Genomic DNA, 27594 nt, shown 5'->3' on the forward strand with positions numbered 1-27594 from the left:
GTTATGTCCTGGTGCGGGTAGGGGTTAAGATTGTACCAAAACAAATCCTGTATCTTCTATTTTGTTTATGTGAACCTGTCGGCCTGTTAATGTTGCCCTAACTGCGGGCAGTATGATATAGTGACAGGTGTACTGATTAAATTAAACTATGTGTTACTCTAAAGTGCCGCGTCATATAAGAGAAGTCATAGCTTTAGCACTGGCTTGTGTCCATTGTTAGGGCAGCATGAGTGTGCTAAAAGGTTCCTTTTAAAGGGGTTTTCCAGTCCCTAAAAATTGATGGCCTATCCTCAGGATAGGCCATCAATATTTTATGGGTCGGTACGAGCGCTTCTACCCCTTAATTTCTACTTGCTCACTGTGAATCGTCGACCCTGATGTAGTGGCAATTCACAGTATTGCAGCCCTCTCCCAATGAAGTGAATGTGAGAAGGTTGCAATACTCTGAATTGCACTACATCTGTGTCGACGATTCACAGTGAGCAAGTAGAAATGAAGGGGAAGCAGCGGTCGTACAAGAGCTGCAGTCCCTTCAAAACAGCTGATCGGCGAGGGTCCCGATAGTTGGACCCCGACCCATCAGCTATTGATGGCCTATCTTGAGGACCCCTTGTATATAGTGCCACACAGGCCCCCCTTGTATATAGTGACACACAGCCCCCCTCCTTGTATATAGTGCTACACAGCCCCCACTTGTATATAGTGCTACACAGCCCCCTCCTTGTATATACTGCCACATAGCCCCTCCTTGTATATAGTGCCACACAGCCCCTCCTTGTATATAGTGCCACACAGCCAATCCTTGTATATAGTGCTACACAGCCCCCCTTGTATATAGTGCCACACAGCCCTCACCTAGTATATAGTGCCACACAGCCCTCACCTAGTATATAGTGCCACACAGCCCCCTCATGTATATATTACTACACAACTCTCCCCTTGTATATAGTGCTACACCGCCCCCCTTGTATATAGTGCCACACAGCTCTCCTCTTGTATATAGTGCTACACAGACCCCTCCCTTGTAAATAGTGCCACACAACCGCCCTTGTATATAGTGCCACACAACTCTTCCTTTGTGTATAATGCTACACAGCCTCCCCTCCCTTGTATATAGTGCCACACAGCCCCCATTGTATATACTGCCACACAGGCCCCCTTGTATATAGTACCACACAGCCCCTCCTTGTATATATATTGCTACACAGCTCTCCCCCTGTATATAGTGCTACACTGCTCCCCCCTTGTATACAGTGCCACACAGCTCTCCTCTTGCATATAGTGCTATAGAGCCCCCTCTTTTATAAAGTGTCACACTTTTGATTGACAGCTCCTCGCCACACAAAATCCTGAGCTTGCGCATTGATGTCCTATTCTGGTATGTGCGTACAACGGGACACCGGATTATTACGATAAAAGGCGCAAAATGTTTGCAGACAGTTATTTACAGTCGGAGGAGGAGTTTAGTAGAGGGGATAACGGCAATGAACTTTTGATAGCAGCGGCCAGTGAGGGGTAAGTAAAGTTCAATAGGTGAAATGCTGGTGACAGGTTCCCTTTAATACACCAGTAACGTGGCACACCCTCGTATATAGTGCTACACAGCAATCCCCCTCTGTATATTGCTACACAACCCTTCAAAATAATAATATTGTACTTACCTTGCCCCGCTTCTGCGACGGAGTTCTGTGCAGACATCATCACTCCGGCCTGCGCAGGGAGTCATCAAAAAATAAAACGTACTATTTTTGGACTTTTTCACGGCCCGATGGTCCCAATAGAGGTCAATGGATCAGTTTTCAATGGTCGTTTTTCAGAAAGGCATTCTTGGTATTAGGGACTTTCAACTATGGAGTCCCCGCCCAGAGCATCGCAAGTGCTCTGGCTGGGGACTCCTGTCTTGGGAAAGCCCTTGATGTCACTGTCTGCAGTGTTTACAAATGATGTAAACACTGCGGAATTCCCGTTGTAGAAAATCTGCAGCGTATCCTGTGTGTGGGAACCTACCCTTAGGCTGGGTTCCCACAGTGCAGATTTTGCATGCGTTTTTTTTTTAGCCAAAACCAGGAATGGAACCTCCGATTGATAAAACGAAGCGGCTGAGCCGCTTGGTTTCTGATCTACTTTTCTCGGAAATCCGACACAATTGGTGTCCGGGCTCAATAGAAAGTCTATGGGCCCATACATCAACTCAGCTCAGCGCTTACACAAATGCTTTGTGGGGGTCTCAGTGCTCAGACCCCCATCAATCAAAACTTCTGACATGTCACCATGTCAGAAGTTCTTTGAAATTTTAGTTAACCTTTAATAGAAGGTTCACATAGCGTTCTTTGGCGCTGATTTTGACACGGCAGCCGTGTCGGAATTAGCGCCAAGAAGCGGCACAAATCACCCCCCCCCCCACTTCAGTGGGAGGCAGTGGCGTTTCTTTTCCTGGCAGCTTTTGGCGGCTCGCAGAAAAAAAAGCGCCTTTCTGTTTTTTGAGCAGTTTCTGCCTCTGACCTTCCAGTAAAATCAATGGGAGGAAGAAAAAACTTTGGAGCATGTTTCTTTTTAGCAGATTTTGCATCAGCTCAAACGGCTAAAAAAAAAAGTGGAACCTCCATGAGAACCATATTATCTGCTTTGCACCAATTAAGAAAATACCAAATACATATTTGTACTTTATAAACACTCAACCTTATGTGTGACCTGCGCTGTCACTGCCCCCTCACGTGGAGACATTTGCAAGGGTAAAAAAAAGGCGCACAAATGCAACTCGTTTGATAGCCTGTTACTTAGCAACACCGATAGTTCACACCATCTCCAATAGACAAATAGTTATTTTCTGCACACTTGTGCTCAAGTCCAGACCTAGTTTAGCGTCTTTATCTCGTGATTCCTAGTCTCAAGAAAAAAAAACCATGGCTGTGTGAGACTGGATTCTAATTGGCTGGAATCGCAGACACAAGTCACGTGAACAGGTGGGACAGCTTTGTGGGCTGTGAAAAACTTGTGAGGAGAACTCTGTTTAGTGAGCGGCGCTGGGACTTGGCAAAGATGATGATTCTCGGCTACTGGGACATACGCGGGGTGAGAGGTGTATTTGGGAGCAATGGCTGCCAGTTAGGTGGTAGGTGAAGGCCGCTCACGTTGCAGTGCTCCGGTAATTTGATGTTGTCTTTTTATTTGCATATGTCTGTAGCTCGGCCATGCGATCCGTCTGCTGCTGGAATACACCGGGACGCCCTATGAAGAGAAGCGCTATGTGACTGGGGACGGTGAGTTCCTCCTGTTAGGGGACACAAGTTCTGTTACTGAGGGTTAAGTCCGTTTGCTGACCTTTCATTGTCAAATAAATGGTGGCCTCAATGTACCCGGCAGTTATCTCACTGATGGAAGTTCTCTGTAATAATTTATTATTGGTTGGCAAGAGTAGGTTTTGGCAGAGTGACACATTCTAATGTGGTTGGAATGGAATTGTGTTCAATGTGGGAATTTTGTGCAGCCTGTTTTATAAGGGCCTGTTCACATCAGCGTTGCCCTTCCGCTGAGGGGTTTCGTCTGAGATTTCTGTCAGGTTAACCCCTCAACGGAAAGGCAAATGGAAACTGATCCGGCGTTATCAGTGGTGGAAGTCAGCTGTATGTTACAGCTGACATCCACCTGTAATGGCAGGAACCGGAGCTAGCTCCGATCCCTGCCGTTAACCCCTTCGATGCAGCAATCGAAAGTGATTGCTGCATCGTAGTAGTTACTAGCAGATTGCCTGTCAGGGCTGGCAATCAGCACTGGCGACTGCTGCTATGGCAACAGGAGACAAAATGGCCTCCTGCTCTGCCATTACGGAAGACGATTAGGCTCCGCCGGGAGGCGAAGCCTAATCGGCTTGCTGTCAGTGAATAACTGAAAGATCTAATACATTGCACTATGTAGGTAGTGCAATGTATTAGAATAAAAACATCAGACAGTTGGAACTTCAAGTCCCCTAGTGGGACCTGAAAAAAAGTGTAAAAAAAAAATAAAAGTTTGAAAACAATAAAAGTTTCATGTAATAAAATAAAACACAATCGCCCTTTTCCCTTATCAAGTCCTTTTATTATTGAAAAAAAATAATAAACCATACATATTTGGGATCGCCGTGACCGTAACGACCTGAGGTATCAAAATATTATATTATTTATTGCACGCGGTGAACAGCGTAAAAAACTATAAGAGTTTGTTTTTTGGTCACTTTGCCCTACAAATGTTGGAATAAAAAGTGATCATAAAGTGGCACGTATCCAAAAATGGTACCTATAAAAACTATAGCTCGTCTCGCAAAAAACAAGCCCTCGTACAGTTCCGTCGACAAAAAAGTTATGGTTCTCACAACCTGGTGACAGAAAAAATACATTCTTTATACAAAAGTAATTTTATTGTGCAAAAAGTTGTAATACATCAAAAAGTTCTATAACTTGGGTATCGCCGGAATCGTACTGACCCGCAGAATAAAGTTAACATGTAATTTATAACGCATGGTGAACTCTGTATAAAAAAAACAACTAAAAAAGCTGTGCCAGAATTGCGTTTTTTTTGTTTACCTGGCCTCCCAAAAAATAGGATAAAAGGTGATCATAAAGTCGCATGTACCCCAAAATGGTACCAATAATAACTACAGATCGTCCCACAACAAACCAGCCCTCATACCGCTACGTCTATGAAAAATAAAATTAGTTACGGCTCCAATAAATCAGGAAATAAAAAAATATGCAGTTGTGCCTGAGGGGAACATTTCTTCTGTTTCAAGAGGCGATTTATCAAGGACCTAAAATTAGGGAACCAGGAAAGGAGGGCCCGAACATATCCGCTGGAAGCGACGGTGCCCGTATTATACCAGGACAACACTACCCAGCAAAATTCCCCAAACTGCAAAGGTGCGGAGTGTGGACCAAAAGAGGCATAAGAAAGGACGCCATATATCAGTGCGACACCGGCCTGTGCAGAAAGGATTGCTTCACATCGTAACACACATCTATGGGTTATTTTATTGTTTGTTTTTTTTTACCCCTTTATTATAACACCTGACTATGCCCCTGACGTACTCTGCCCAGCTTACATGTACCCCCACATTATAAATGGAAACACCAGCAATACTCAAACAAATCTACTACCAAGCAAAATCCGCTCTCCAAAAGCCAAATGGCGCTCCCTCCCCTCTGAACCCTACAGCGTGCCCAAACGGCAGTTTCCTTCCACATATATGGCATCGTCATACCCGGGAGAACCCTTTTAACAATTTTTGGGGTGTGTCTCCAGTGGCATAAGCTGGGCATGACATTTCCCACTGAAATAGCATATCTAGGGAAAAATATACATTTTTAATTTGCACCATCCGCAGCGCATTCATTTATGGAAAAGACCTGTGGGGTGAAAATGCTCACTACACCCCTTAACAAATGCCTTGAGGGGTGCAGTTTCCAAATGGGGTCACTTCTCAAGGGTTTCTTTTTATTAATTCACATCTGAGCCTCTGCAATTGTGAACCAATACTTTGTAAATCGCCAAATTAGGCCTCAATTTCGCATTGGTACGCTTTCACTCCTGAGCCTGGTCGAATGTCCAGGCAAAAGATTAGGGCCACATGTAGGGTGTTTCTAAAACCGGTAAACACCGCATAATAATTAGAGAGCTGTCTTGTTAAGGTGGCACAAGCTGGGCACCACATATTGGCATATCTATGAAAAAAATCAGATTTTGACTTTACAACATCGAGTGCACACTAATTTCTACAAAACACCTGCAGGGTTATCATGCTTACTACACCACTAGGTAAATGCATTGAGGGGTGTAGTTTCCAAAATGGGTCAATTCTGGGGAGTTTCCACTGTTTTGGTCCCACAGGGCGCCCAGAAACCAATCCAGCAAAATATGCACTCCAAATGGCGCTCCTTCCCTTCTGAGCCCTGCCGTGTGCCCAAACAGCAGTTTATGTCCACATATGGGGTATTGCCGTACTCGGGAGAAATTGCTTTACAAATGTTGGGTTGTTTTTTGTTTTTTTTTTTCCTTTATTTGTTGAGAAAACGAAAAATTTTGCGCTAAAGCTACGTCTTATTGAAGAAAAAGGATTGTTTTTTATTTTCACTGCCCAATTGTAATAAATTCTATGAAACCTCTATGGGGTCAAAATGCTTACCACACGCCTAGATGAATTCCTCAAGGGGTGTAGTTTCCTAAATGTAGTCACTTTTTGGGCGTTTTCATTGTTTTGTCCCCTCAGGGGCTTTGTAAATGCAACATGGCCTCCGCAAACCATTCCTGCTAAGGCTTCATTGAGACGAACGGGAATTACGGCCGTCGCACGGACCTATATTAGTCTATGGGGCCGTGCGGACATGTGCGTGATTTTTACTCCGTCCGCTGAAAAAAAGTCACGACATGTCCGTTCTTTCGGCATTTTGCACGAATCGCGCACACATTGAAGTCAATGGGTGCGTGAAAACCATGCCTGCCGCACGGAAGCATTTCCGTGCGAACTGCGTGATTCGCGCAGCAGCTGTCAAAAGGATGAATGTAAACAGAAAAGCACCACGGAGCTGTTAAGTGGTTTTTGCGCGCGCAAAAACGCTACGCTCGTGTGAACCCAGCCTAAATGTGATCTCCAAAAGCCAAATAGCGCTCTTTCCCTTCTAAGCCCCGTGTGTCCAAACAGCCGTTTATTACCACATATGGGGTATTGTTTTACTCGGGAGAAATTGCTTTACAAATTTTGCAGTGCTTATTCTCCTTCAGTCCTTGTGGAAATGAGAAAAAATTAGCTAAACCTACATGTTCTTTGAAAAAATTTAGATTTTTATTTTCGGGGCCTAATTCCAATAATTTCTGCAAAAAACCTGTTGGGTCAAAACGCTCACTATACCCCCCTAGATAATTTCCTCAATGGGTGTAGTTTCCAAAATGGTGTCCGTTGTGGGGGGTTTCCACTGTTTTGTCCCCTCAGGGGCTTTGTAAATGTGACATGGCCTCTGCAAACCATTCCTGCTAAATGTGATCTCCAAAAGCCAAATGGTGGTCTTTCCCTTCTAAGCCCTGCCGTGTGTCCAAACAGCTGTTTATTACCACATGTGGGGTATTGTTTTACTCGGGAGAAATTGCTTTACAAATTTTGCCATGCTTTTTCTCCTTTAGTCCCTGTGGAAATGAGAAGAAAAATTGCTAAACCTAAATTTTCTTTGAAAAAAATGTAGATTTTAATTTTCATGGCCTACTTCCAATAATTTCTGTAAAAAACCTGTGCGGTCAAAATGCTCACTATACCCCTAGATAATTTCCTTGAGTTGTGTAATTTCCCAAATGGGGTCACTTTTGGGGGATTTCCACTATTTTGTCACCGCAAGAGCCCTTCAAACCTAACAAAAATAAGGCCCAAAAATCCCCTAGGTGCTTCTGAGGCCGGTGCTTCAGTCCAGTAACACACTACGGCCACATGTGGGATATTTCCTAAAACTGCAGAACCTGGGCAATAAATATTGAGTTGCATTTCTCCGGTAAAACTTTCTGTGTTATAAAGAAAATTGGATTAAAAATAAATTTCTGCAAAAAAATATGAAATTTGTAAATTTCACCTCTACATGGCTTTAATTCCTGTGAAACGTCTAAAGGGTTAAGAAATTTTCTAAATGCTGTTTTGAATACTTCGAGGGGTGAAGTTTTTAAAATGGGGTGACTTTTTGGGGGTTTCTAATATATAAGGCTCTCAAAGCCACTTCACAACTGAACTGCCCCCTGTAAAAATAGCCTTTCGAAATTTTCTTGAAAATGTGAGAAATTGCTGCTAAAGTTCAAAGCCTTGTAACGTCCTAGAAAAATAAAAGGATGTTCAAAAAACGATGCCAATCTTAAGTAGACATATGGGGGATGTTAGTTAGCAACAATTTTGTGTGTTATAACTGCCTGTCTTACAAGCAGATACATTTAAGTTGAGAAAAATGCAAATTTTTGCTACATTTTGGTGTTTTTCACAATTAAATACTGAACATATCGAGCAAATTTTGCCAGTAACATAAGTCCATAAGAGAAAACAGTCTCTCAGAATCGCTTGGATAGGTGAAAGCATTCTGACGTTATTACCACATAAAGTGAAACATGTCAGATTTGAAAAATGAGGCTCTGTCAGCAAGGTCAAAAGTGGCTAAAGAGGGAAGGGGTTAAAATAAAAAAAATGCTGGAAATGGATCATTGTGTGAAATGAATATATATGAGTTTCACTTTTTGAATTGAATTACTAAAATAAATTAACTTTTTGATGGTATTCTAATTCATTGAGAAGGACTAGTATATATGGTGGAAGTCTAAAGGGAATGTATGAAGTGGGCTGAACCCGCACCATATGCTGTGGGTGTCTGGTGTATGTTACTGCCAACACCTCACTGTAATGGCCAAGATCGGAGATAACTTCGATCTTTGACATTTAGCCCCACAGATGCCGTGGTTAATAGCAACCACTGCATCGGAGTGGTTAGACAGAGTGAGGGGGTTCCCTCTGTCATCTGGATTGTTCTGTTTGTTATATCTACTTCTGATGATGATTACACATAACTAGTATAGACTGGTTTGCTAGCAAAAGGAATAAGTATTTGTAAAAAATATTCTAAAAGGATAGAAGTGTATTTTAAAACCTAATTACCAAAATGTGAAGCCTAAGAAAAATGCGGAAGCGTTTGCTGAATGATAGAATATTCACCCAGGGTAAAGGTATAATGTAGTAGACGTTACCTGCAGTCCTATGTAAGGCTCTATTCACACGACAAGGTCCGAGTGTCGGCCAATAAAAACGTCCGCTTTGGTCTGTTTTTCTTGGCAGTTATGCATCCGTTCTGGACCGTGTTTGAATTTTTAACTGCCGATTTTGGCCCGTTTTTTTTCCCTGTTTGTTTTAAAAATGGATAAATTTAATTTGTACATTTTCTGCCACACACTTCACTCTATAGATAATGCCACACACTGCCATCGGTAGGTAGTGCCACACGCGTTGCCTGGGATTCCGCTTCTAGACGGAGAGCTTGATGTCTCTGTCCATATATGGACAGTGACAGCGGCAACTCCTGAAGCGGAATCCCCGTCCACAGCATCGGCAACGCTGTGGACGGGGATTCCGTTTCTAGAGTTGCCCCATATGTCGCTGTCTATATATGGACAGAGACATCAAGCCGAGCGCCCCAGGTGCGGAACCCCTAGCCACATGGGGATTCCGCTCCTTTAGGGAGCTACAGTGGCGTTACCTACCAGGAGGCTGTGAGCAGTGTGGCACTACCTACCAGGGGGCAGTGTGGCACTACCTACCAGGGGGCTGTGTGGCACTACCTACCAGGGGGGAATCTGTGAGTGGCGGGCTGATGGTCATTTTAGTCAGAGTGAGGGGCTGATGGTCTTCAAGTGGTTTCCACCTCTGACTTCAAATTGAAATGAATAGGAGGCAGAAAATACTTGCGGCGCTCGTGTGGTTAATTTTTGCCTGCGTCTTTTGCATTAGTTTCAACGGCTTAAAGAAAAATAATTAAAGTCAAACGACGCTGTCAATTCAAAATACCAGAAGGAATTTTGAGGCGGATTGTTTTTTGCATACAAAAAGCTGTGTGTGAACGTACCCTACAAGTGTAGTGCTTATTTTTACCTGTATTCGGTCTTTCTTGAAACAATTTTTGGTAGTGGTGCCCTGAGGAAAGTTTTATTTTTCCAGTGGTGCCTCGAGTCTGAAATGGTTGGGATACTGTACTAGGCTACAGGATCATGCTGACCTACGCAAGGATCCCGTCGTGGAGCAGCTCGGTTTCTTCGTGGGAATGGGACCGAGGTGAGCAGAATTATTTTTTGTTTTTGTTTGGAACACAGTCTACAAGTCTGTGTGGCAGCCAGGCGAGGGGGACATTATACTGTGTGGGGGCCACTAAGCGGACATTATACTGTGTAGGGGTACTGCAGATGGCAATATACTGTGTGGCACGAAGGGGGCATAATAATGTGTGGGCACAATTCGAGGACACAATACTGTGTCCTTGAAGGGGTTATAATATATTATAATATTATACTGTATGGGGGGTACTAATGGGGCATTATACTGTTTGGGGACACTATATAGGGCATTATACTGTGGGGGGCATTCTACTTTGTTTATGGAGCATTTTTTTTATGGGGAGGGCCGCCGAAAGATAATTTTGCACGGGGGGCCATCTATCCTAAGGCCGGCCTTGCTCGGACACCACGTCCTTGCCAAATAAATATATATATATATATATATATATATAATGATGATAGTTGTGGTAGCTGACGTTTTATTGTATAGAGATGTTGGCTGCCGTTACACATGAGGCTACCTGGTGAACTTCAACCCACAAGTCCCAGTTGGACCCACATATAAGGAGTGACACCTCTAGAGGCCATACACCGCATATAACCTGTTGCTACATGATCGTCTCATCCGACACAATCGCGGGATGTAGATCGGTTTCCATAGCAGCCGTAGGCCCATTTAAAGAGGCTCTGTCACCAGATTTTGCAACCCCTATCTGCTATTGCAGCAGATAGGCGCTGCAATGTAGATTACAGTAACGTTTTTATTTTAAAAAAACGAGCATTTTTGGCCAAGTTATGACCATTTTTGTATTTATGCAAATGAGGCTTGCAAAAGTACAACTGGGCGTGTTGAAAAGTAAAAGTAAAAGTACAACTGGGCGTGTATTATGTGCGTACATCGGGGCGTTTTTACTACTTTTACTAGCTGGGCGTTCTGACGAGAAGTATCATCCACTTCTCTTCAGAACGCCCAGCTTCTGGCAGTGCAGACACAGCCGTGTTCTCGAGAGATCACGCTGTGACGTCACTCACAGGTCCTGCATCGTGTCAGACGAGCGAGGACACATCGGCACCAGAGGCTACAGTTGATTCTGCAGCAGCATCAGCGTTTGCAGGTAAGTAGCTACATCGATTTACCGTTCAGTTATTTAAAGCATCTGACTCGTCCCCCTGTCCTCGGCACCGCCAATCGAAACAGCCAATCACACTCACCAATCGAATTCGTGACTCCCGGCCATCAGCTGACAGCCAGGAACCAACATCGACCGCATCAAAAGCCGAACGCGCAGGCGCAGTAGAGGCCACAATCGAGTCGCCCATGCTGCCAGGAACTCACCACTGCAAAGAAGGAGTATATCGATATTTAAAGTTTGGGTAAGTGTTGCGGATCAGCTCAAAACCCGCAGCTGGACTGCCATTGATAAACAACTACACTGATAATACAAGTATCAAATGACACTTTATAGTGGGGTAGACATTCATTTATCTACACAATATGTATTATCAGTGTAGTTGTTTATCAATGGCAGTCCAGCTGCGGGTTTTGAGCTGATCCGCAACACTTACCCAAACTTTAAATATCGATATACTCCTTCTTTGCAGTGGTGAGTTCCTGGCAGCATGGGCGACACGATTGTGGCCTCTACTGCGCCTGCGCGTTCGGCTTTTGATGCGGTCGATGTTGGTTCCTGGCTGTCAGCTGATGGCCGGGAGTCACATGGACAGGTGTCACGAATTCGATTGGTGAGTGTGATTGGCTGTTTCGATTGGCGGTGCCGAGGACAGGGGGAGGAGTCAGATGCTTTAAATAACTTAGAGTCCCAGAATGAAGCATGCCGCTGACATCTATGCGAGCATGCTTCCGTGGAGTACAGCAGAATACCTGCTGCTGAACTAAATATCGCTGGCATCCCGGCCAGAGTGACCAAGCTACAGACCCCTGATGATGAGTATTGAAACGCGTAGGGTCGGTTGTGAATAGGAATTTTTTAGCATTGGGAACACTAGCATTGTTTGTATACCTTAACACTAGGAGCTTCCGGTGCGGTTATCACGGACTCTAGTGTGAATTAGGGTCAAGACTATTGTTATGCCCATTTTTCAAATGCTGATTCCGTATTGATATTCTTGTTGAACACTGAGCTATAGGAGGTTCACAATTGAATTAGAACTCCGTGTTTAAAAACGTATTAAATAATATACACACGGTGGGGCTTTTTCACAGTGGTGATTGTACCCCTGTTTTTAGAGAGTTATAAATAAATGTTATATTTTACTCATATATTACACCAGTGAATCCCATATATGGATAGTGACACCAGCGGCTTCTCCGGTAGCGTAATTCTCGGCACAGAGCGATCGGACACTGGGGATTCCACTCCTAGAGAGAGCCGCTGACATCATTGTCCATATATGGATAGTGACACCAGGGGCTTCTCCAGTAGCTGAATCCTTGGCCGGAGTGTCGGCCGGGGGTTCCGCTCCTAAAGAGAGCCACTACACTGTCCAAATGGACAGTGATGTCAGGGGCTCTCTTAAGAAGCGGAATCACCGGGCCAGTGCGATCTGACACTGGGGATTCCGCTCCTAGAATCCGTTCAGGTGGCGCTATCTACAGCGGGGGGCTTGCTATCTGCAGGGGGGTGGCACTATCTACAGTGGGGATGGATAGACTTCGGGGGCTCCCTCTAGGAGGGGAATCCTTGGCCAGAGCACTGGCTGGGGAATCTGATGCTGGAGGGAGCTTAGGTGGCGCTATCTGCAGAGGGTTTTGCGCTGCCTACAGGGGGTTGTGGGTGGCACTATCTGCTGTGGAGGGTGTATTGCGGGGCTCTTAAAGCCCTGGCCGACACGAGAGTGCAGTGCTGCTCACACTGAAGCAGCACTGCACTCATTAAACCCGTTCCAGGCTATCAACGTTTATACACGTGCTAACTGCACGGGGCATCGGCAGTTAACATTGATATAGGCGTATGGCAGTTGTGAAGGGGTTAACTTAAAATGTACTAAATGGTGCAGTTCTAACCTCGTGAATTGTTCCCGGAAGTCCTGGAGCTTTTCTGATAATGACGTGCCGACATGGCCCCAAGTGACTGAGGGCCTGTGCTTTACGTGTCGGCGTGTTACCAAGAACTTGACCGCAATGGGCAGTCACATTGCCTATTGATTGGGTCCCCGAGTAGAGCATAAGCTAGCGCTTTGATCGGAAACTCCAGCGATAGGAAACCCCAGAATTCACTGACCAAATATGGATGTCCGGAGCAGGGCTGGAGTCTCGAGCAAAGCTCCAGCTTATTCTATGCTCGGGGACTCCACTTCCTGACCAGGAGCTTTACCCCCCCCCCCTTCCTGACCCCAGGCCAATTTAAGTTTTAGCCATGTGCCAATTTAAAAGCAAATTGTTCTATTTTTCCAACCTACATGTATTTGGTCTTGTTTTTCTCAGAACATATTGGGCTTCCATATTGTGTAAAATAAATAAATAATAGATATATTTTACTTTTGTAAAAAATATGGAAGGAAAAATGGAAATAACGGTTGAATAACCCGTTAGTGACCGGCCCATCGTGTTTCTACGTCTGTCACTAACGGGCCTTATTCCGATGCTATAGACTTTTTACGTCGCGGCATCGGAATAAGTAAACAGAGCAGGGAGCTGTCAAATCTCCCTGCTCTCAGCTGCTAGAGGCAGCTGAGGGCTGGGAGCGTCCCTGCTCTGCCGTGTGAGATCGATATTAGTATCGATCTCACACGTTTAACCCCTCAGATGCGGTGCTCAATAGCGAGCACCGCATCTGAGTGGTTTTGGAGAGAGGGAGGGAGCTCCCTCTCATCCCACCGACACCCGGCGATACGATCGCCGAGTGTCTGTGTCTCTAATGGCAGCCGGGGGTCTAATAAAGGCCCCCAGGTCTGCCTGGAGTGAATGCCTGCTAGATCATGCCGCAGGCATGACCTAGCAGATGCCTGTCTGTGTTAAATGGACAGGCAGTAATACACTGCAATACAAAAGTATTGCAGTGTATTATAAATGCGATCGCAGAATCGCATATTATAGTCCCCTAATGGGACTAGTAAAAAAGTGAAAAAAAAGTTTAATAAAGTTAATTTAAAAAAAAATTTGAAAAAAAATGAAAAACTCAGCTTTTCCCCTTACAAAATAAAGTTAAAAAGTTACACATATTTGGTATCGCCGCGTCCGTAACGACCCCGACTATAAATCTATTACATTATTTAACCCGCACGGTGAACGCCGTAAAAAAAATTAATGAAAAATGATGGAAAAATTGCTGTTTTCTGTGAATACTGACTTAAAAAAAAATGTGATGATAAGTGATCAAAAAGTCGCATCTACTCCAAAATGGTACCAATAAAAACAACAAGTCGTCCCGCAAAAAAAAAGCCCTCATACAACCGCATCAGCGAAAAAATAAAAACGTTACGGCTCTTCAAATATGGAGACACAAAAACAAATAATTTAGAAAAAAAAGCGTTTTTAGGCTGGGTTCACACGACCATATTAACGTCCGTAATGGACGGACGTATTTCGGCCGGAAGTCCCGGACCGAACTCCGTGCAGGGAGACGGGCTCCTAGCATCATAGTTATGTACGATGCTAGGAGTACCTGCCTCTCTGCAGGACAACTGTCCCGTACTGTAATCATGTTTTCAGTACGGGACAGTAGTTCCACGGAGAGGCAGGGACTCCCTGCACTGTGTTCGGTCCGGGACTTCCGGCCGAAATACGTCCGTCCATTACGGACGTTAATGTGGTCGTGTGAACCCAGCCTTACTGTGTAAAAGTAGTAAAACATACAAAAACTATACAAATTTGGTATCGTTGCAATCGTAACAACCCGCTGAATAAAGTTATTGTATTATTTATACCACACGGTAAACGGCGTAGATTTAGGACGCAAAAAAGAGTGTCAAAATTTCAGATTTTTTTCTATTCCCCCCCCCCCCCCCAAAAAAAAAGTTAATAATAGTTAATCAATAAATAATATGTACCTAAATATGGTGCTATAAAAAAATACAACTTGTCCCGCAAAAAACAAGACCTTATACAGCTATGTCGACTCAAAAATAAAAACGTTATAGCTCTTGGAATGCGACGATTGAAAAACGTAAAAAATAGCTTGGTCATTAAGGGGTTAAAATGCGAGTGTGTGTTTAGTTTTGTTTTTTTACATCTGGTGCATGATACTAGGTAAACACACCTGTATACATATTTGGCAGCTTCTGCCGACTTCAATGGTACCAGATATGTGTGCATTTCTTACACGCTGGGCGCAAGGTGGCGCATACAATGAATGGTGCGCAAACTGGCTTTTAGAGAAAAAAAATGTCGAAAGCTGATTCGCTGACACCATACGACCGTTACAGATGTTGTGACGTTTCAGGTCCACGAAAAATAATGGCCTATCCTCAGGATAGGCCATCAATATCTGATCGGTCAGGGTCCGACAACCGGCACCCCCGTCGATCGGCTGTTTTGAAGGGGCCACAGTGCCCGTACGAGCGCTGCTTCCCCTTCATTTCCTTTACTGCTCACACTGTGAATCACAGACACAATGGTTGTAGCGGTTCAGTTTTACAGCCTTCTCCTATTCAAGTGTATACTGTAATACTGTGAACCGCCGCTACAAGTATGTCTGCGATTCACAGTGTGAGCAGTAAAGGAAATGAGGGGGAAGTGACGATTGTACAAGCATTGCCTCCCCTTCAAAACAGCTGATCTGCGGGGAGACGGGCCACCACCAATCAGATATTGGTGGCTTCTGAGGATAGGCAATCCATTTTTGTGGACTGGAAAACCCCTTTGACACCCCAAAAATGATTTATTTTATGGAAAGTAGACCCCCATGGTATTAATTTAACATATCAAAGATTTGAAAATCTTCTGTGTAAAATGTCTGCAGCATGCAGATGAATTTTGTAAAATCTCCTCTACTTGCCTTGTACTATTATCCGCTGCAGACTTTGCCTGCAGAAAGCCGCAGGTAAAATTTGCAGTGAATCCGCCACATCTAACGTCACCCTAAGGCCCAGTTCACACTTTTTTTTTTATGGCACGGATTTTGATGTGGAAACCGTGACATAGCTGAGCTTCTTACCGTCGGCGCGGAAGCACTGCTAGGCGGAGCAATGTGATCGCTGTGACATGCTGTCACAGCGATCACGTGACCGGAGACCACACTGTGTGGTCTCCGGGTGACCGCTCCCTGATATCAGCTGTCTCTAGACATCTGTATCACAGAGCTCCTCACAGTCGGCGTGTAAACGCTGCTGTTAGGAGCAATGTGATCGTTGTCACTGGCGTAGCTATAGGGGTCGCAGCGGTCGCAATTGCGACCGGGCCCCGAAGCCAGGGGGGCCCATGGCCCCCCGCACCACATCAATAAAAAGTTACTATAGTAACTCGGGCCGCGGGCCCCTGTTACTATAATAACATACTTTACTTACCTTCCTGGTTCCGGATCGCAGCGGAGGTCCTGACGTCAAGCGCTGTGCGCAGCGCATAGCATCGAGACGACAGAACTCCCGCCGCGGGCGAAGAGGAAGGTAAGGTTAGCCCTGACTGGCGGGGTCCGACTCCCGGGACCCGCCAATCAGCTGTTTTGAAGGGGCCGCAGCACTCGTATGAGAGCTGCTCCCCTTCATTCCGGTCACACTGTGAATCCGTGTCAGCGATTCACAGTGTGGGCGAGTAGTGAAATGAAGGGGAAGCAGCTCTCGTACGAGTGCTGCGGCCCCTTCAAAACAGCTGATTTGCGGGTCCTGAGAGACTCATCAGCTATTGATGGCCTATCCTGAGGATAGGCCATCAATGTTTAGGGACTGCACAACCCCTAAGCCTACGATGTAGCAGGCTTAGGGGGCCCATGAGACAGGATCACAGATTGTGTGATCCTGTCCTGGGCCCTGTATCTAAGCCAATCACATGGTAGGCTTAGATACATGGCCCATGCGTGATCCTGTCTGCTGGGCCCTGTATCTAAGCCAATCACATGGTAGGCTTAGATACATGGCCCATGTGTGATCCTGTCTGATGGGCCCTGTATATAAGCCTACCACACTGTAGGTTTAGATACAGGGCCCCAGCACACAGTAATCTTATACTGTATAAGATTACTGTCTGCTGGACCCTGTATCTAAGCCTACGTTGTGGTAGGCTTAGATACAGGGTCCCACAGACAGTATCACACATGGGCCCAGTATCTAAGCCTAACACGTGTTACTAATCGTTTTTCTTTTGTGTTTTCTTACAGGTTCGGTCGTTGGACTACGTCGGATTCCAGGACTACTTCGATGACGGCTTTGTTTTTATTATCAATAAAATGGTTAATGAGGGCTGTGTGTTTTTTTTTTTTCTTATTTCAATAAAAAATTTTCTATGTCTTTGTGTTTTTTTTTTTTAAACTATATTACTACCGCCTTAGTAATGGCCGCCGGCTGATTGACCGCATCCATTGCTAAGGCGGGGCTTAGTGTTAGCCGATGCAGAGGCTAACACTAACCCCCTTTATTACCCCGGTACCCACCGCCACCAGGGGTGCTGGGAAGAGCCGGGTACGATCCAGTACCCGACCATCTGTAGTGATGGTCGGCCACTGGGGTGGCCGCAGGCTGGTATTGTCAGAAGGGGAAAGGCCAAGAACAGTGGCCCTTCCTACCCTGGTGATGCTAGGCTGCTGCTGCTTTATTGTATCTGGCTGGTTATGAAAAATGGGGGGGGACCCCACGTCATTTAAAAAAACAAAAACAAAAAATAATTGGAAAGAACGATGTGGGGTCCCCCCCAATTTTCATAACCAGCCAGATACAAAACAGCAGCAGCAGGCAGCATTACAAGGGTGGGAAGGGCCACTGTTTTTGGCCTTCCCCAGCCTAATACTACCAGCCTGCGGCCACCCCGGTGCCTGCCCGTCACTACAGATAGTCGGGTACTGGTTCGTACCCGGCTCTTCCCAGTACTCTCGCTGGCGGTGGGTACCGGGGTAATAATGGGGGTTAGTGTAGCCTCTGCACCGGCTAACATTAAGCCTCGCCTTAGTAATGGAGGTTGTCAATCAGCCAGCGGCCATTACTAAGGCGGTGATAATAAAGTTTAAAAAGATACAAGCACATAGAAAAAATATTTTATTGAAATAAAAAAACACAACCCTCATTAACCATTTTATTGAGAATAAAAAAAACGCCGTCATTGAAGTCCTCGAATCCGAAGTCCAACAACCGAACCTGTAAAAAAACACCAACACACAAAAATAATCAGTAACATAAAGAAGCAAAATTATTATTCTTACCTATCCTGGGTCCAGCGCTGGAGCCGCAATGTCAGCGAGCTGGGCCCTGTATCTAATCCAATCATGTGTGATACTGTCTGCTGAGCTGTGTATCTAATCGTATCTTGTGTGATACTGTCTGCTGGGCCCTGTATCTAATCGTATCTTGTGTGATACTGTCTGCTGGGCCCTATATCTAATCCGATCATGTGTGATACTGTCTGCTGAGCCACTGTATCTAATCCTATCATGTGTGATACTGCCTTCTGAGCCACTGTATCTAATCCTATCATGTGTGGTGCTGTCTGCTGAGCCACTGTATCTAATCCTATTATGTGTGATACTGTCTGCTGAGCCACTGTATCTAATCCTATCCATAGTTTATAGGGTCGTAGTGCTATAGATATGCTATGCTGTCTCATATACACACTTTTTTTTGGGCGGACACATATGTATTGGGGCGATTTCCCTGACATTTTAAGCCCTGAGGGTATGTTCACACGGCAGCGTCTGTTACGGCTGAAATTACGGTGCTGTTTCAGGAGAGAAAACAGCACCGTAATTTCAGCCGTAATGGCATGTGCAGGTGTCTTTCGCTGCGTCCATTACGGACGTAATTGGAGCTGTTTTTCTATGGAGTCCATGGAAAACGGCTCCATTTACGTCTGAAGAAGTGACAGGCACTTCTTTGACGCGGGCGTCTTTTTTACGCGCCGCCTTTTGACAGCGGCGCGTAAAAAAAAATGACGGTCGGCACAGAACATCGTAAGACCCATTCAAATGAATGGGCTGATGTTTGCGAACGCTTTTGAGCCGCATTTTCGGACGTAATTCAATGCTAAAATGCCCGAATTACGTCCGTAAATAGGGTGTGTGAACCCAGCCTTAGTGACGCCCCCGGCTGCTAGTGCTGCATTGTTGGGTCACTTAGGAGACCCAGCGATGCAGCTGAAAGCTGCGGACCTTCGGCCATGAGAAGTTTGCGGGGGGGGGGCCCAGTAAGAATTTTTGCATCGGGGCCCATGAGCCTTTAGCTACGCCCCTGATCGTTGTTACTAGGGATGCACGATGCATCGAAACTTCAATACTGTTTCAATACTGTGCATCCCCAAACTGTTCGATACCGTTATTTCATGTGATTCGATGCTTAGCTTAGATGAATGTATGGGAGCGGGGCTGCGGCCGTGTAATACAGACATTGCCCCGCTCCAGAGTACTGACAAGTGCGCGCTGTCAGGATGATGCAATGCGGCCTGCGCTGCACTAATGAGCGTTGGCACTGAAGACAGTACATGGCGGGCGCACTGCAAAACACCCCCATGTTCTGTCCGCAGCGCCTGTGCCCCTGCTCATTAGTGCAGCCCCGGCCGCATCACCTCATGCTGACCGCGCTCTCACTTGTTGTCAGGAGCGGGGCAATGGTTGGATTACACAACTGCAGCCCCGCTCTATAACGGCGGAGATCAGAGAAACCTCTCATCTCTGCCGTTATTCCCCTGAATGCTGCGATCAAAGCTGTCTGCAGCATTCAGGGTAAAATGAGAAGGGAGTGGAGAGTTGCCTCGCTCAGACAGCTGGACGAGACCCAGCGCTCACTCACCGCACGGCTGCCTTCTTCCCAGACGGGACGCTCCCCCTCTGCTTCGTCTTCCTGCCCACTGTCCGGGACATCTCCGAGGTTGCTCACCCGGTTAGGGGACAACCCTCTGGGATTCCCCGTAGGGTTGTCTCGCTCTCTACAACAAGCCTGGTAGAGCCAGTTGTGCTCACACTCTGCTGACTCAGTCAGAGCTCGTAGTTACAACCACACTGTTCAATACAGTTTATACAGCACGATTTCTCTGCAGCAATGTCCCTGTCATCCTGCTGGGGCATTACTGCAGTAGACATAGGGCTCTAGACATTACTGACATCAGCCCCGTTTTAGAATTCTCTATATTCTGTTTAAACCAATACAATGTGACACCATATAGGTACATCTACCTCATGTCCCTATACATTACAGGCAGGTTACCTGTATAGACAGCAGTTTATCTTTGCAGTCCTACATATATTGGTATACCATCCAATTGGCCCATAGGTATGTGAAGTTGGGGGTCCTTCACGCATACCCTTTTGCACCACAGGCATCTTAATCCAATTTGTTTTATTTTAATATACTAATAAAAGTTATATATTAATAGACCACACACTTGTCCCTATCCCCCTTTCCTTTCCCCTACTTCATACTTAGGCAGTTGTTAGGACATACCAGTGTACTATCAGTACACCGGCTTATGCCAGTACATTAAAGTTTAAAAATAAAGTAAAAACAAAGTAATATTAAATTTAAAAAAATACACATACACCTTTTTCACAATAAACATTAAAATAAGTCTCAATACATAAAATATACACATATTCCGTATTGGCACGGCCGTAATAACCTGTACAACAATTTTTTTTGCATAATTTATGATGTGTGCGCTACAAAAAAAAAACTTCTTTCTTTCACTTATTATTGCAAGGCACGAGGTGTGATGGAATTTAACCTCCTGTTCCTCACATTAACCCCTTAACGCACCAGGACACACCGGTACGTCCTGCATTGAAGTGCTTTAAGGCACCAGGACGTACCGGTGGGTCCTGGCTAAAAACTGTCACCCTGTCAAAGGACAAGGTGACAGAACTGTGCCGTTAACTGTTTGACAGTTGATCGGCGCAGTAAGTCGGCAGGGGACCATTCACAGCGGTCTCCTGCCGGCGATCGCTGTGATTGGTCAGTCAAAGCAGACTGACCGATCACAGCTCCATGACGTAGTGTATGTGATGGCCCTGGCTCAGAAGCTGAGCCAGCGCTATCACCGCCGAGTATCGGCTGTGCAACAACCCGCTGTAACGGCCAGGACCGGAGTTAGGCTCCGATCCGGCCGATTAGCCCCTTCGATGCATCGATCAACGCGATCGATGCATCGAAGTGTCTTGTACCCTGTCGGCAACCACGATGGTTGTCACGTGCGCGGGTGTCAGCTGTTTGTCACAGCTGACATCGTGCCCTAACGGCCAGGACCTTGGCTGCATCTAAGTGATTAGATCGTACACTATAGTTGCTAATGACAACCATCGGCACCCGCGGGTGTTCCGATGGTTGCTATGGCAACGGTAGCCTAACAATCGCTTCCTAGTACGGAAGCCTATTAGGCCCCGCCGGGAGGCGAAGCCTAATAGGCTTGCTGTCAGTGAATAGCTGACTGCTCTAATACACTGCACTATGTAGGTAGTGCAGTATATTAGAATAGTGATCAGGGCTTCATGCCTTCAAGTTCCCTAGTGGGACACAAAAAAAAGTTAAAACAAGTTAATAAAAATGTTGTAAAAAAGTAAAAAAAAAATAAGTCATGTTAAAAAATACTAACAGCCTTTTTTCCTATAATAAGTATTTTATTATAGGAAAAACCAAAAAACATTAAAAAAAGTACACATGTGGTATCCCCGCGTCCGTAACGACCCAAACTATAAAAATATCACGCTATTTTACCCGTACGGTGAACACTGTAAAATAATTAAATAAAAACTATTCCAGAATCGCTGTTTGTTAGTCGCTACCCCTCGCAAAACAGAATAAAAAAATGGATCTAAAATTTGCATGTACCCCAAAATTATACCATTAAAAACTGCAGCCCGTCCCGCAAAAAACAATCACTCCCACCGCTTTTTTTGACGGAAAAATAAAAAAGTTATCGCTCTCAGAATATGGTGACACCAAAAATAAATTATTTGAAACAAGTGATTTTATCGTGCAGACGCTGCAAAGCATTAGAAAAACTATATACATATGGTATCACCGTAATCGTTCCGACCCGCAGAATAAATTAAAATTGTCATTAATAGCGCATAGCGAACGCCGTAAAATATTTTTTTTATAAAAAACATCAGAATTGCAGGTTTTTGGTAATTTTGCTTGCCCAAAAAATGAAATACAAAGTGATCAAAAAATCGCATGTACCCCAAAATGGTACCAATGAAATCTACAGATTGTACCGCAACAAATAAGCCCTCACCCAGCTCCGGTGAAGAAAAAATAAAGAAATTTTGGCTCTCAGAATATGGCGATGCAAAATGTGCAGAGTGTCCAAAAGCGGATGAGATTGGGTGCCATTTATCGGTGCGACAGCGACCACATGTCTGCGGATTATTATTTATTTACCGCATTATTATACCCTCTTATTTTGCCCTGATGTTCTCCTCACAGATTACATATACCCCCACATTATAAACTGAAATACCAGTAATACCCCAAACAGAACAACTAGCGAGCAAAATCCACGCTCCAAATGGCGCTCCCTCCCTTCTGAGCCCTTCAGCGTGCCCAAGCAGCAGTGTACGTCCACATATATGGCATTGCCATACCCGGGAGAACCCGCTTAACAGTTTGAGGTATTTGTCAGTGGCACGAACTGGGCACAAAATATTGTGCCCTAAAATGGCACATACCTGTGAAAATTTGCAGTTTTCACTTTGCACCATCCACTGAGCATTCATTTCTAATAGAAAAAAAAACCTGTGTGGTCAAAATGCCTTCAGAGGTGCATTTTCCAAAATGGGGTCACTACTTGGGGGTTTGTTTTACTATTTGACCCCAGAGCTCTGCAATTGTGGGCTAATGCTGCGAAAATCACCAAAATAGGCCTTACATGCGCCTTTCACTCCTAAACCCTGTCATATGTCCAGGCAAATGATAAATGCCTTGAGGGGTGTAGTTTACCAAATGGGGTCACGTCTCATGGTTTTACACTCTACTCTGGTACCTAAGGGAGCTCTGCAAATGCGACATGGCGCCCGTACACCAGTCCAGCAAAATCTGCGCTCTAAAAGCCAAATGGCACTCCTTCCATTTTGAGCTCTGCCATGTGTCCAAACAGCAGTTTAGGGCCACACATGGGGTATTGCTGTACTCAGGAGAAAAAACAACACATAATTTGTTACCCAATTTCTCCCATCACCCCTTGTGGGGAATAAAATGGGTGCAAAACTACATATTTTTGGGGAAAAAAATAATTTTTCATTTTCACTGCCTCATTCTAATACAATCTATGAACACCTGTGGGATAAAAAATGCTCAGTACACCCCTAGATGATTACCCTGAGGGGTAAAGTTTCCAAAATGGAGTCACTTCTCAGGGGTTTCTACTGTAAGGGTACTTCAGGGGCTCTGCAAATGCGACATGGCGCCCAAAAAACAATCAACCAAAATCTACATGCCAAGTAGCACTCCTGCCATTCTGAGCCCTGCGGTGTATCCAAGCAGCAGTTTATGACCATATATGGGGTATTCCCAGACTCGGGAGAAATTGCTTTACAATTGTTGGGGTGCTTTCTCCTTTTATTCCTTGTGAAAATGAAAACAATTCAACATTTTAGTGGAAAGAATGTAGATTTTCATTTTCACTGCATAATCCCAATAATTCAGCAAAAAAACTGTGGGGTCAAAATGCTCACTATACCGCTAGATAAATTCCACGAGGGGGTATAGTTTCCTAAATGGGGTCACTTTTGCCGGGTTTGCACTATTTTGGCCCCTCAGTGGCTTTGCAAATGTGACATGGGGCCGCAAACCATTCCAGCAATACTTGAGCTCCAAAAGTCAAATGGCGCTCCGTCCTTTCTAACTTCCGCCATGTGTCCAAACAGCAGTTTATTACCACATATGGGGTATTGCTGTGCTCAGAAGAGTTTGCTTTACAAATATTGGGGTGTTTTTTCTCCTTTATCTGTTGTAAAAATGAAGAAATCTGAGCTAAAACGACATCTTATTAGAAAAAATTTAGATTTTCAATTTCATGGCATAATTCCCATAAATTCAGCAAAAACCGTGCAGGGTCAAAATGCTAACTATACCCCTTGAAAAATTCCTTGAGGGGTGTAGTTTCCAAAATGGGGTCACTTTTGGGGAGTTTCCACTGTTCTGGTCCCTCCAGGGCTTTGCAAACACGACATGGCACCGAAAACCAATTCAGCAAAATCTGCGCTCCAAAATCCAAATGGCCCTCGTTCCCTTCTGAGCCCTGCTGTGGGTCCAATCAGCAGTTTTTTTTACCACATATAGGGTATTGCCGTAATCGGGAGACATTGCTTTACAAATGTTGGGGGGCTTTTTCTCCTTTTATTCCTTGTAAAAACTAATACATCGTATGTTTTTTCAGAAAAAAAGTAGATTTTCATTTTCACAGACCAGTTCCAATAAATGTAGCAAAAAACCTGTGGCCTAAAAATGCTAACTATACCTCTTGAAAATTTCCTTGAGGGATGTAGTTTCCAAAATGGGGTCACTTTTGGGGGGTTTCCACTGTTTTGGCACCACAAGACCTCCTCAAACCTGACATGGTGCCTAAAATATATTCCTAAAAAAAGGAGGCCCCAAAACCCACCAGGTGCTCCTTTGCTTCTGAGGCCGGTGCTTCAGTCCATAAGCACACTAGGGCCACATGTGGGATATTTCTAAAAATTGCAGAATCTGGGCAATAGATATGGAGTGCCATTTCTCTGGTAAAACCTTCTGTGTTACAGAAAACTGTATTACAAATGAATTTCGTAAAAAAAAATTAAATTTGTAAATTTCACCTCCTACTTTGCTTTTATTTCCTGTGAAATGCCTAAAGGGTTAATATAATTTCTGAATGCTGTTTTGAATACTTTGTGGGGTGCAGTTTTTAAAATGGGGTGTTTTATTGGTGGTTTCTGATATATAAGGCCCTCAAAGCCACTTCAGAACTGAACTGGTCCCTGAAAAAATAGCCTTTTGAAATTTTCTTGAAAATGCGAGAAATTGCAGCTAAAGTTCTAATCCTTGTAACGTCCTAGAAAAATAAAAGCACGTTCAAAAAACGATGCAAACATAAAGTAGACATATAGGAAATGTTAACTAGTAAATATTTAGTGTGGTATTACGATCTGTTTTACAAGCAGATACATTACAATTTAGAAAAATGCAGATTTTTGCAAATTTTCTCAATTTTGGTGTTTTTGACAAATATTGAATTTAACGACGACATTTTTTCAGTATCATAAAGTACAACATGTCACGAAAAGAATCTCAGAATCTCTTGGATAGGCAAAAGCATTCTGGAGTTATTACCACATAAAGTGACACATGTCAGATTTGCAAAAATCGGCTGTGTCCACAAGGCTAAAACAGGCTTAGACACTAAGGGGTTAATAGTAATTAACCCCATCATGTATCTCACAAATTAAGGCTGGGTTCACACACCCTATTTACGGACGTAATTCGGGCGTTTTAGCCTCGAATTACGTCCGAAAATACGGCTCCAAAGCGTCGGCACACATCTGCCCATTCATTTGAATGGGTTTTACGATGTACTGTGCCGACGGTCATTTTTTTTTACGCGCCGCTGTCAAAAGACGGCGCGTAAAAAAGACGCCCGCGTCAAAGAAGTGCATGTCACTTCTTGAGACGTAATTGGAGCCGTTTTCCATTGACTCCATTGAAAAAACAGCTCCAATTACGTCCGTAATGGACGCTGCGAAAAACGCCTGCACATGCCATTACGTCTGAAATTCCGGAGCTGTTTTCTCCTGAAAACAGCTCCGTAATTTCAGCCGTAACAGACGTGCACGTGTGAACATACCCAAACCCATTATGACTGAGAAACATGATGGGGTTAATTACTATTAGGCCTTATTCACACGAACGTATATTACGTCCATGGAAATCACGCGCGTCGCACGGACTTGGGTAAGTCAATGGGGCCGTTCTGACAGGTCGTGGTTTTCACGCAGCATATTTCCACTGCGTAAAACTCACGACATGTCCTATACTTGCCGGTGTTTCGCGCAGCATGCACCCTTTGAAGTCAATGGGTGCGTGAAAATCGGGCTCGGCACACCGCACATCCGGGTGCCGCTCGTGATTCGCGCTACAGTAGTAAAATAAATAAATGAAAACAGAAAAGCACCTCCTGCTTTTATGTTTTGTAAACCTAAAAACAGAGTGCCATACTGATACCGGCTGCGCGAAAATCACGCAGCCACGCACCATATACAGATCCCACACTGTACTTTTGCGCGGGCAAAACGCTGCGTTTTTTGCGTGCGCAAAACGGACACGTTCGTGTGAATAAGGCCTTAATGTGAGGCACATTCAAAATTCATCACACCTCGTGCCTCACATCACAAAATGGAAGAACTTTCTTTTTATTTTATTTATTTATTACTGCTGGCAAAGTATCGTTATGGTATGGAAATCGCAATACTACACAAAGTATCTGTATCGAAGTCCAAATTCTGGTATCGTGACATCCCTAGTTGTGACAGGTTGTCACAATGATCACATGACCGGAGACCACGCTGAGTGGTGTCCGGTTAAAGTACCATGATACAGCTGTATCACGGAGCTAAATGCCACCGGGGAGTGGCAAACCTGGTAACTCTGTAGAACGTTATGGAACGGCCCTGCAGAGTTAATTTCGGATCGCCCGGATGTTTAAAGTCTATGGGTGGTCTGCAAGTGGTTAATGACCAAGCATTTATTTATTTTTTTTAAGTTTTCCCATCGACTCAAAGAGCTATAACTTTTTTTTATCTTTGTGTTGACATAGGTCTTGTTTTTTGCGGGACAAGTTGTATTTTTTAATAGCACCATTTTGGGTTACATATAATTTTTTTTTCCAATTCAAAGTTTTTTTTATTGGTTTTAATACAAACACATACAGGGAAAATATGTCCCCATAATAAAAGGAACATGACAAATAGGGCGCAGCCCAAACAGATGGCTAAACGTCACAACCCTTGAAAAGCACACACTACAACAGCATCATAACTGGAAGGAGTATTACTGAAAAGGAAGTGGTGAGAAAAACAAAACCGGATGCGATAGGTCTTCTTGTACATCCTGAAACGCTATGGCCATAGCATGTGAGCACCATCACAGGAAGCAAATAACCCCTCAAAATAGACACAAGAAAGAAAGGGAAAAACAAAATAGGAGACAAACAAGACAGGGAAGAGACCAGGGTAGTTCGTGGTGAGCCTGGACTCCAGCTCCGGATAATCATGGATACATAAAAGTAAGAAAAGGCAGCCATGCACTTAAATACCTCAGGGAGCCGAGCAAACCAGCAATCCCCTCCACACTCGCATGCAGTCCCCTAACAGACTAAATCTCGTGGGGAGGGATGGGCACTGGGCCTCAGGCCACTACTTTGCGGTAGGTGGGAGAGGAGAGAAACTGAAGCCATGGAGACCACGTATCTGTATATCGTGCAGAGGCAGCCGGGGATTGAGCCAGGAGGTGTTCCATACGTTGTATCAAGGCAACCCCCTGAAACCAAGAGTGGAGGAGCTGCCGCCTTCCACTTGCGGGGAATAACCGATTTGGCAGCCTGAAGGAGGTGTCTAATTAGGGAGCGCTTGTAGATGGGTAGTGGCATAGGGAACATAAATAAAAGGGCCGCCTCGGGGGATCTAGGAACCGAGACCTCCAGTATGATTTAAAAAAATT

General features: G+C 44.6%; 1 protein-coding gene across 1 annotated transcript in view; it reads left to right on the top strand.

Annotated features, from left to right (window-relative positions):
* The first annotated feature begins 3003 nt into the window (after positions 1 to 3003).
* Positions 3004 to 27594, top strand: part of LOC142741263 (glutathione S-transferase Mu 4-like) — a 105463-nt gene continuing 80872 nt past the window's right edge. Inside the window, exons 1-3 of the mRNA XM_075850656.1 lie at positions 3004 to 3072; positions 3185 to 3260; positions 8773 to 8778. Of these exons, the coding sequence (XP_075706771.1) occupies positions 3040 to 3072; positions 3185 to 3260; positions 8773 to 8778 (115 nt within the window). The 5' untranslated portion in view covers positions 3004 to 3039. The remainder of the gene's footprint in view (positions 3073 to 3184; positions 3261 to 8772; positions 8779 to 27594) is intronic.

Source organism: Rhinoderma darwinii, chromosome 2, assembly GCF_050947455.1.
Source record: "Rhinoderma darwinii isolate aRhiDar2 chromosome 2, aRhiDar2.hap1, whole genome shotgun sequence".
Classification (NCBI taxonomy): domain Eukaryota; kingdom Metazoa; phylum Chordata; class Amphibia; order Anura; family Rhinodermatidae; genus Rhinoderma; species Rhinoderma darwinii.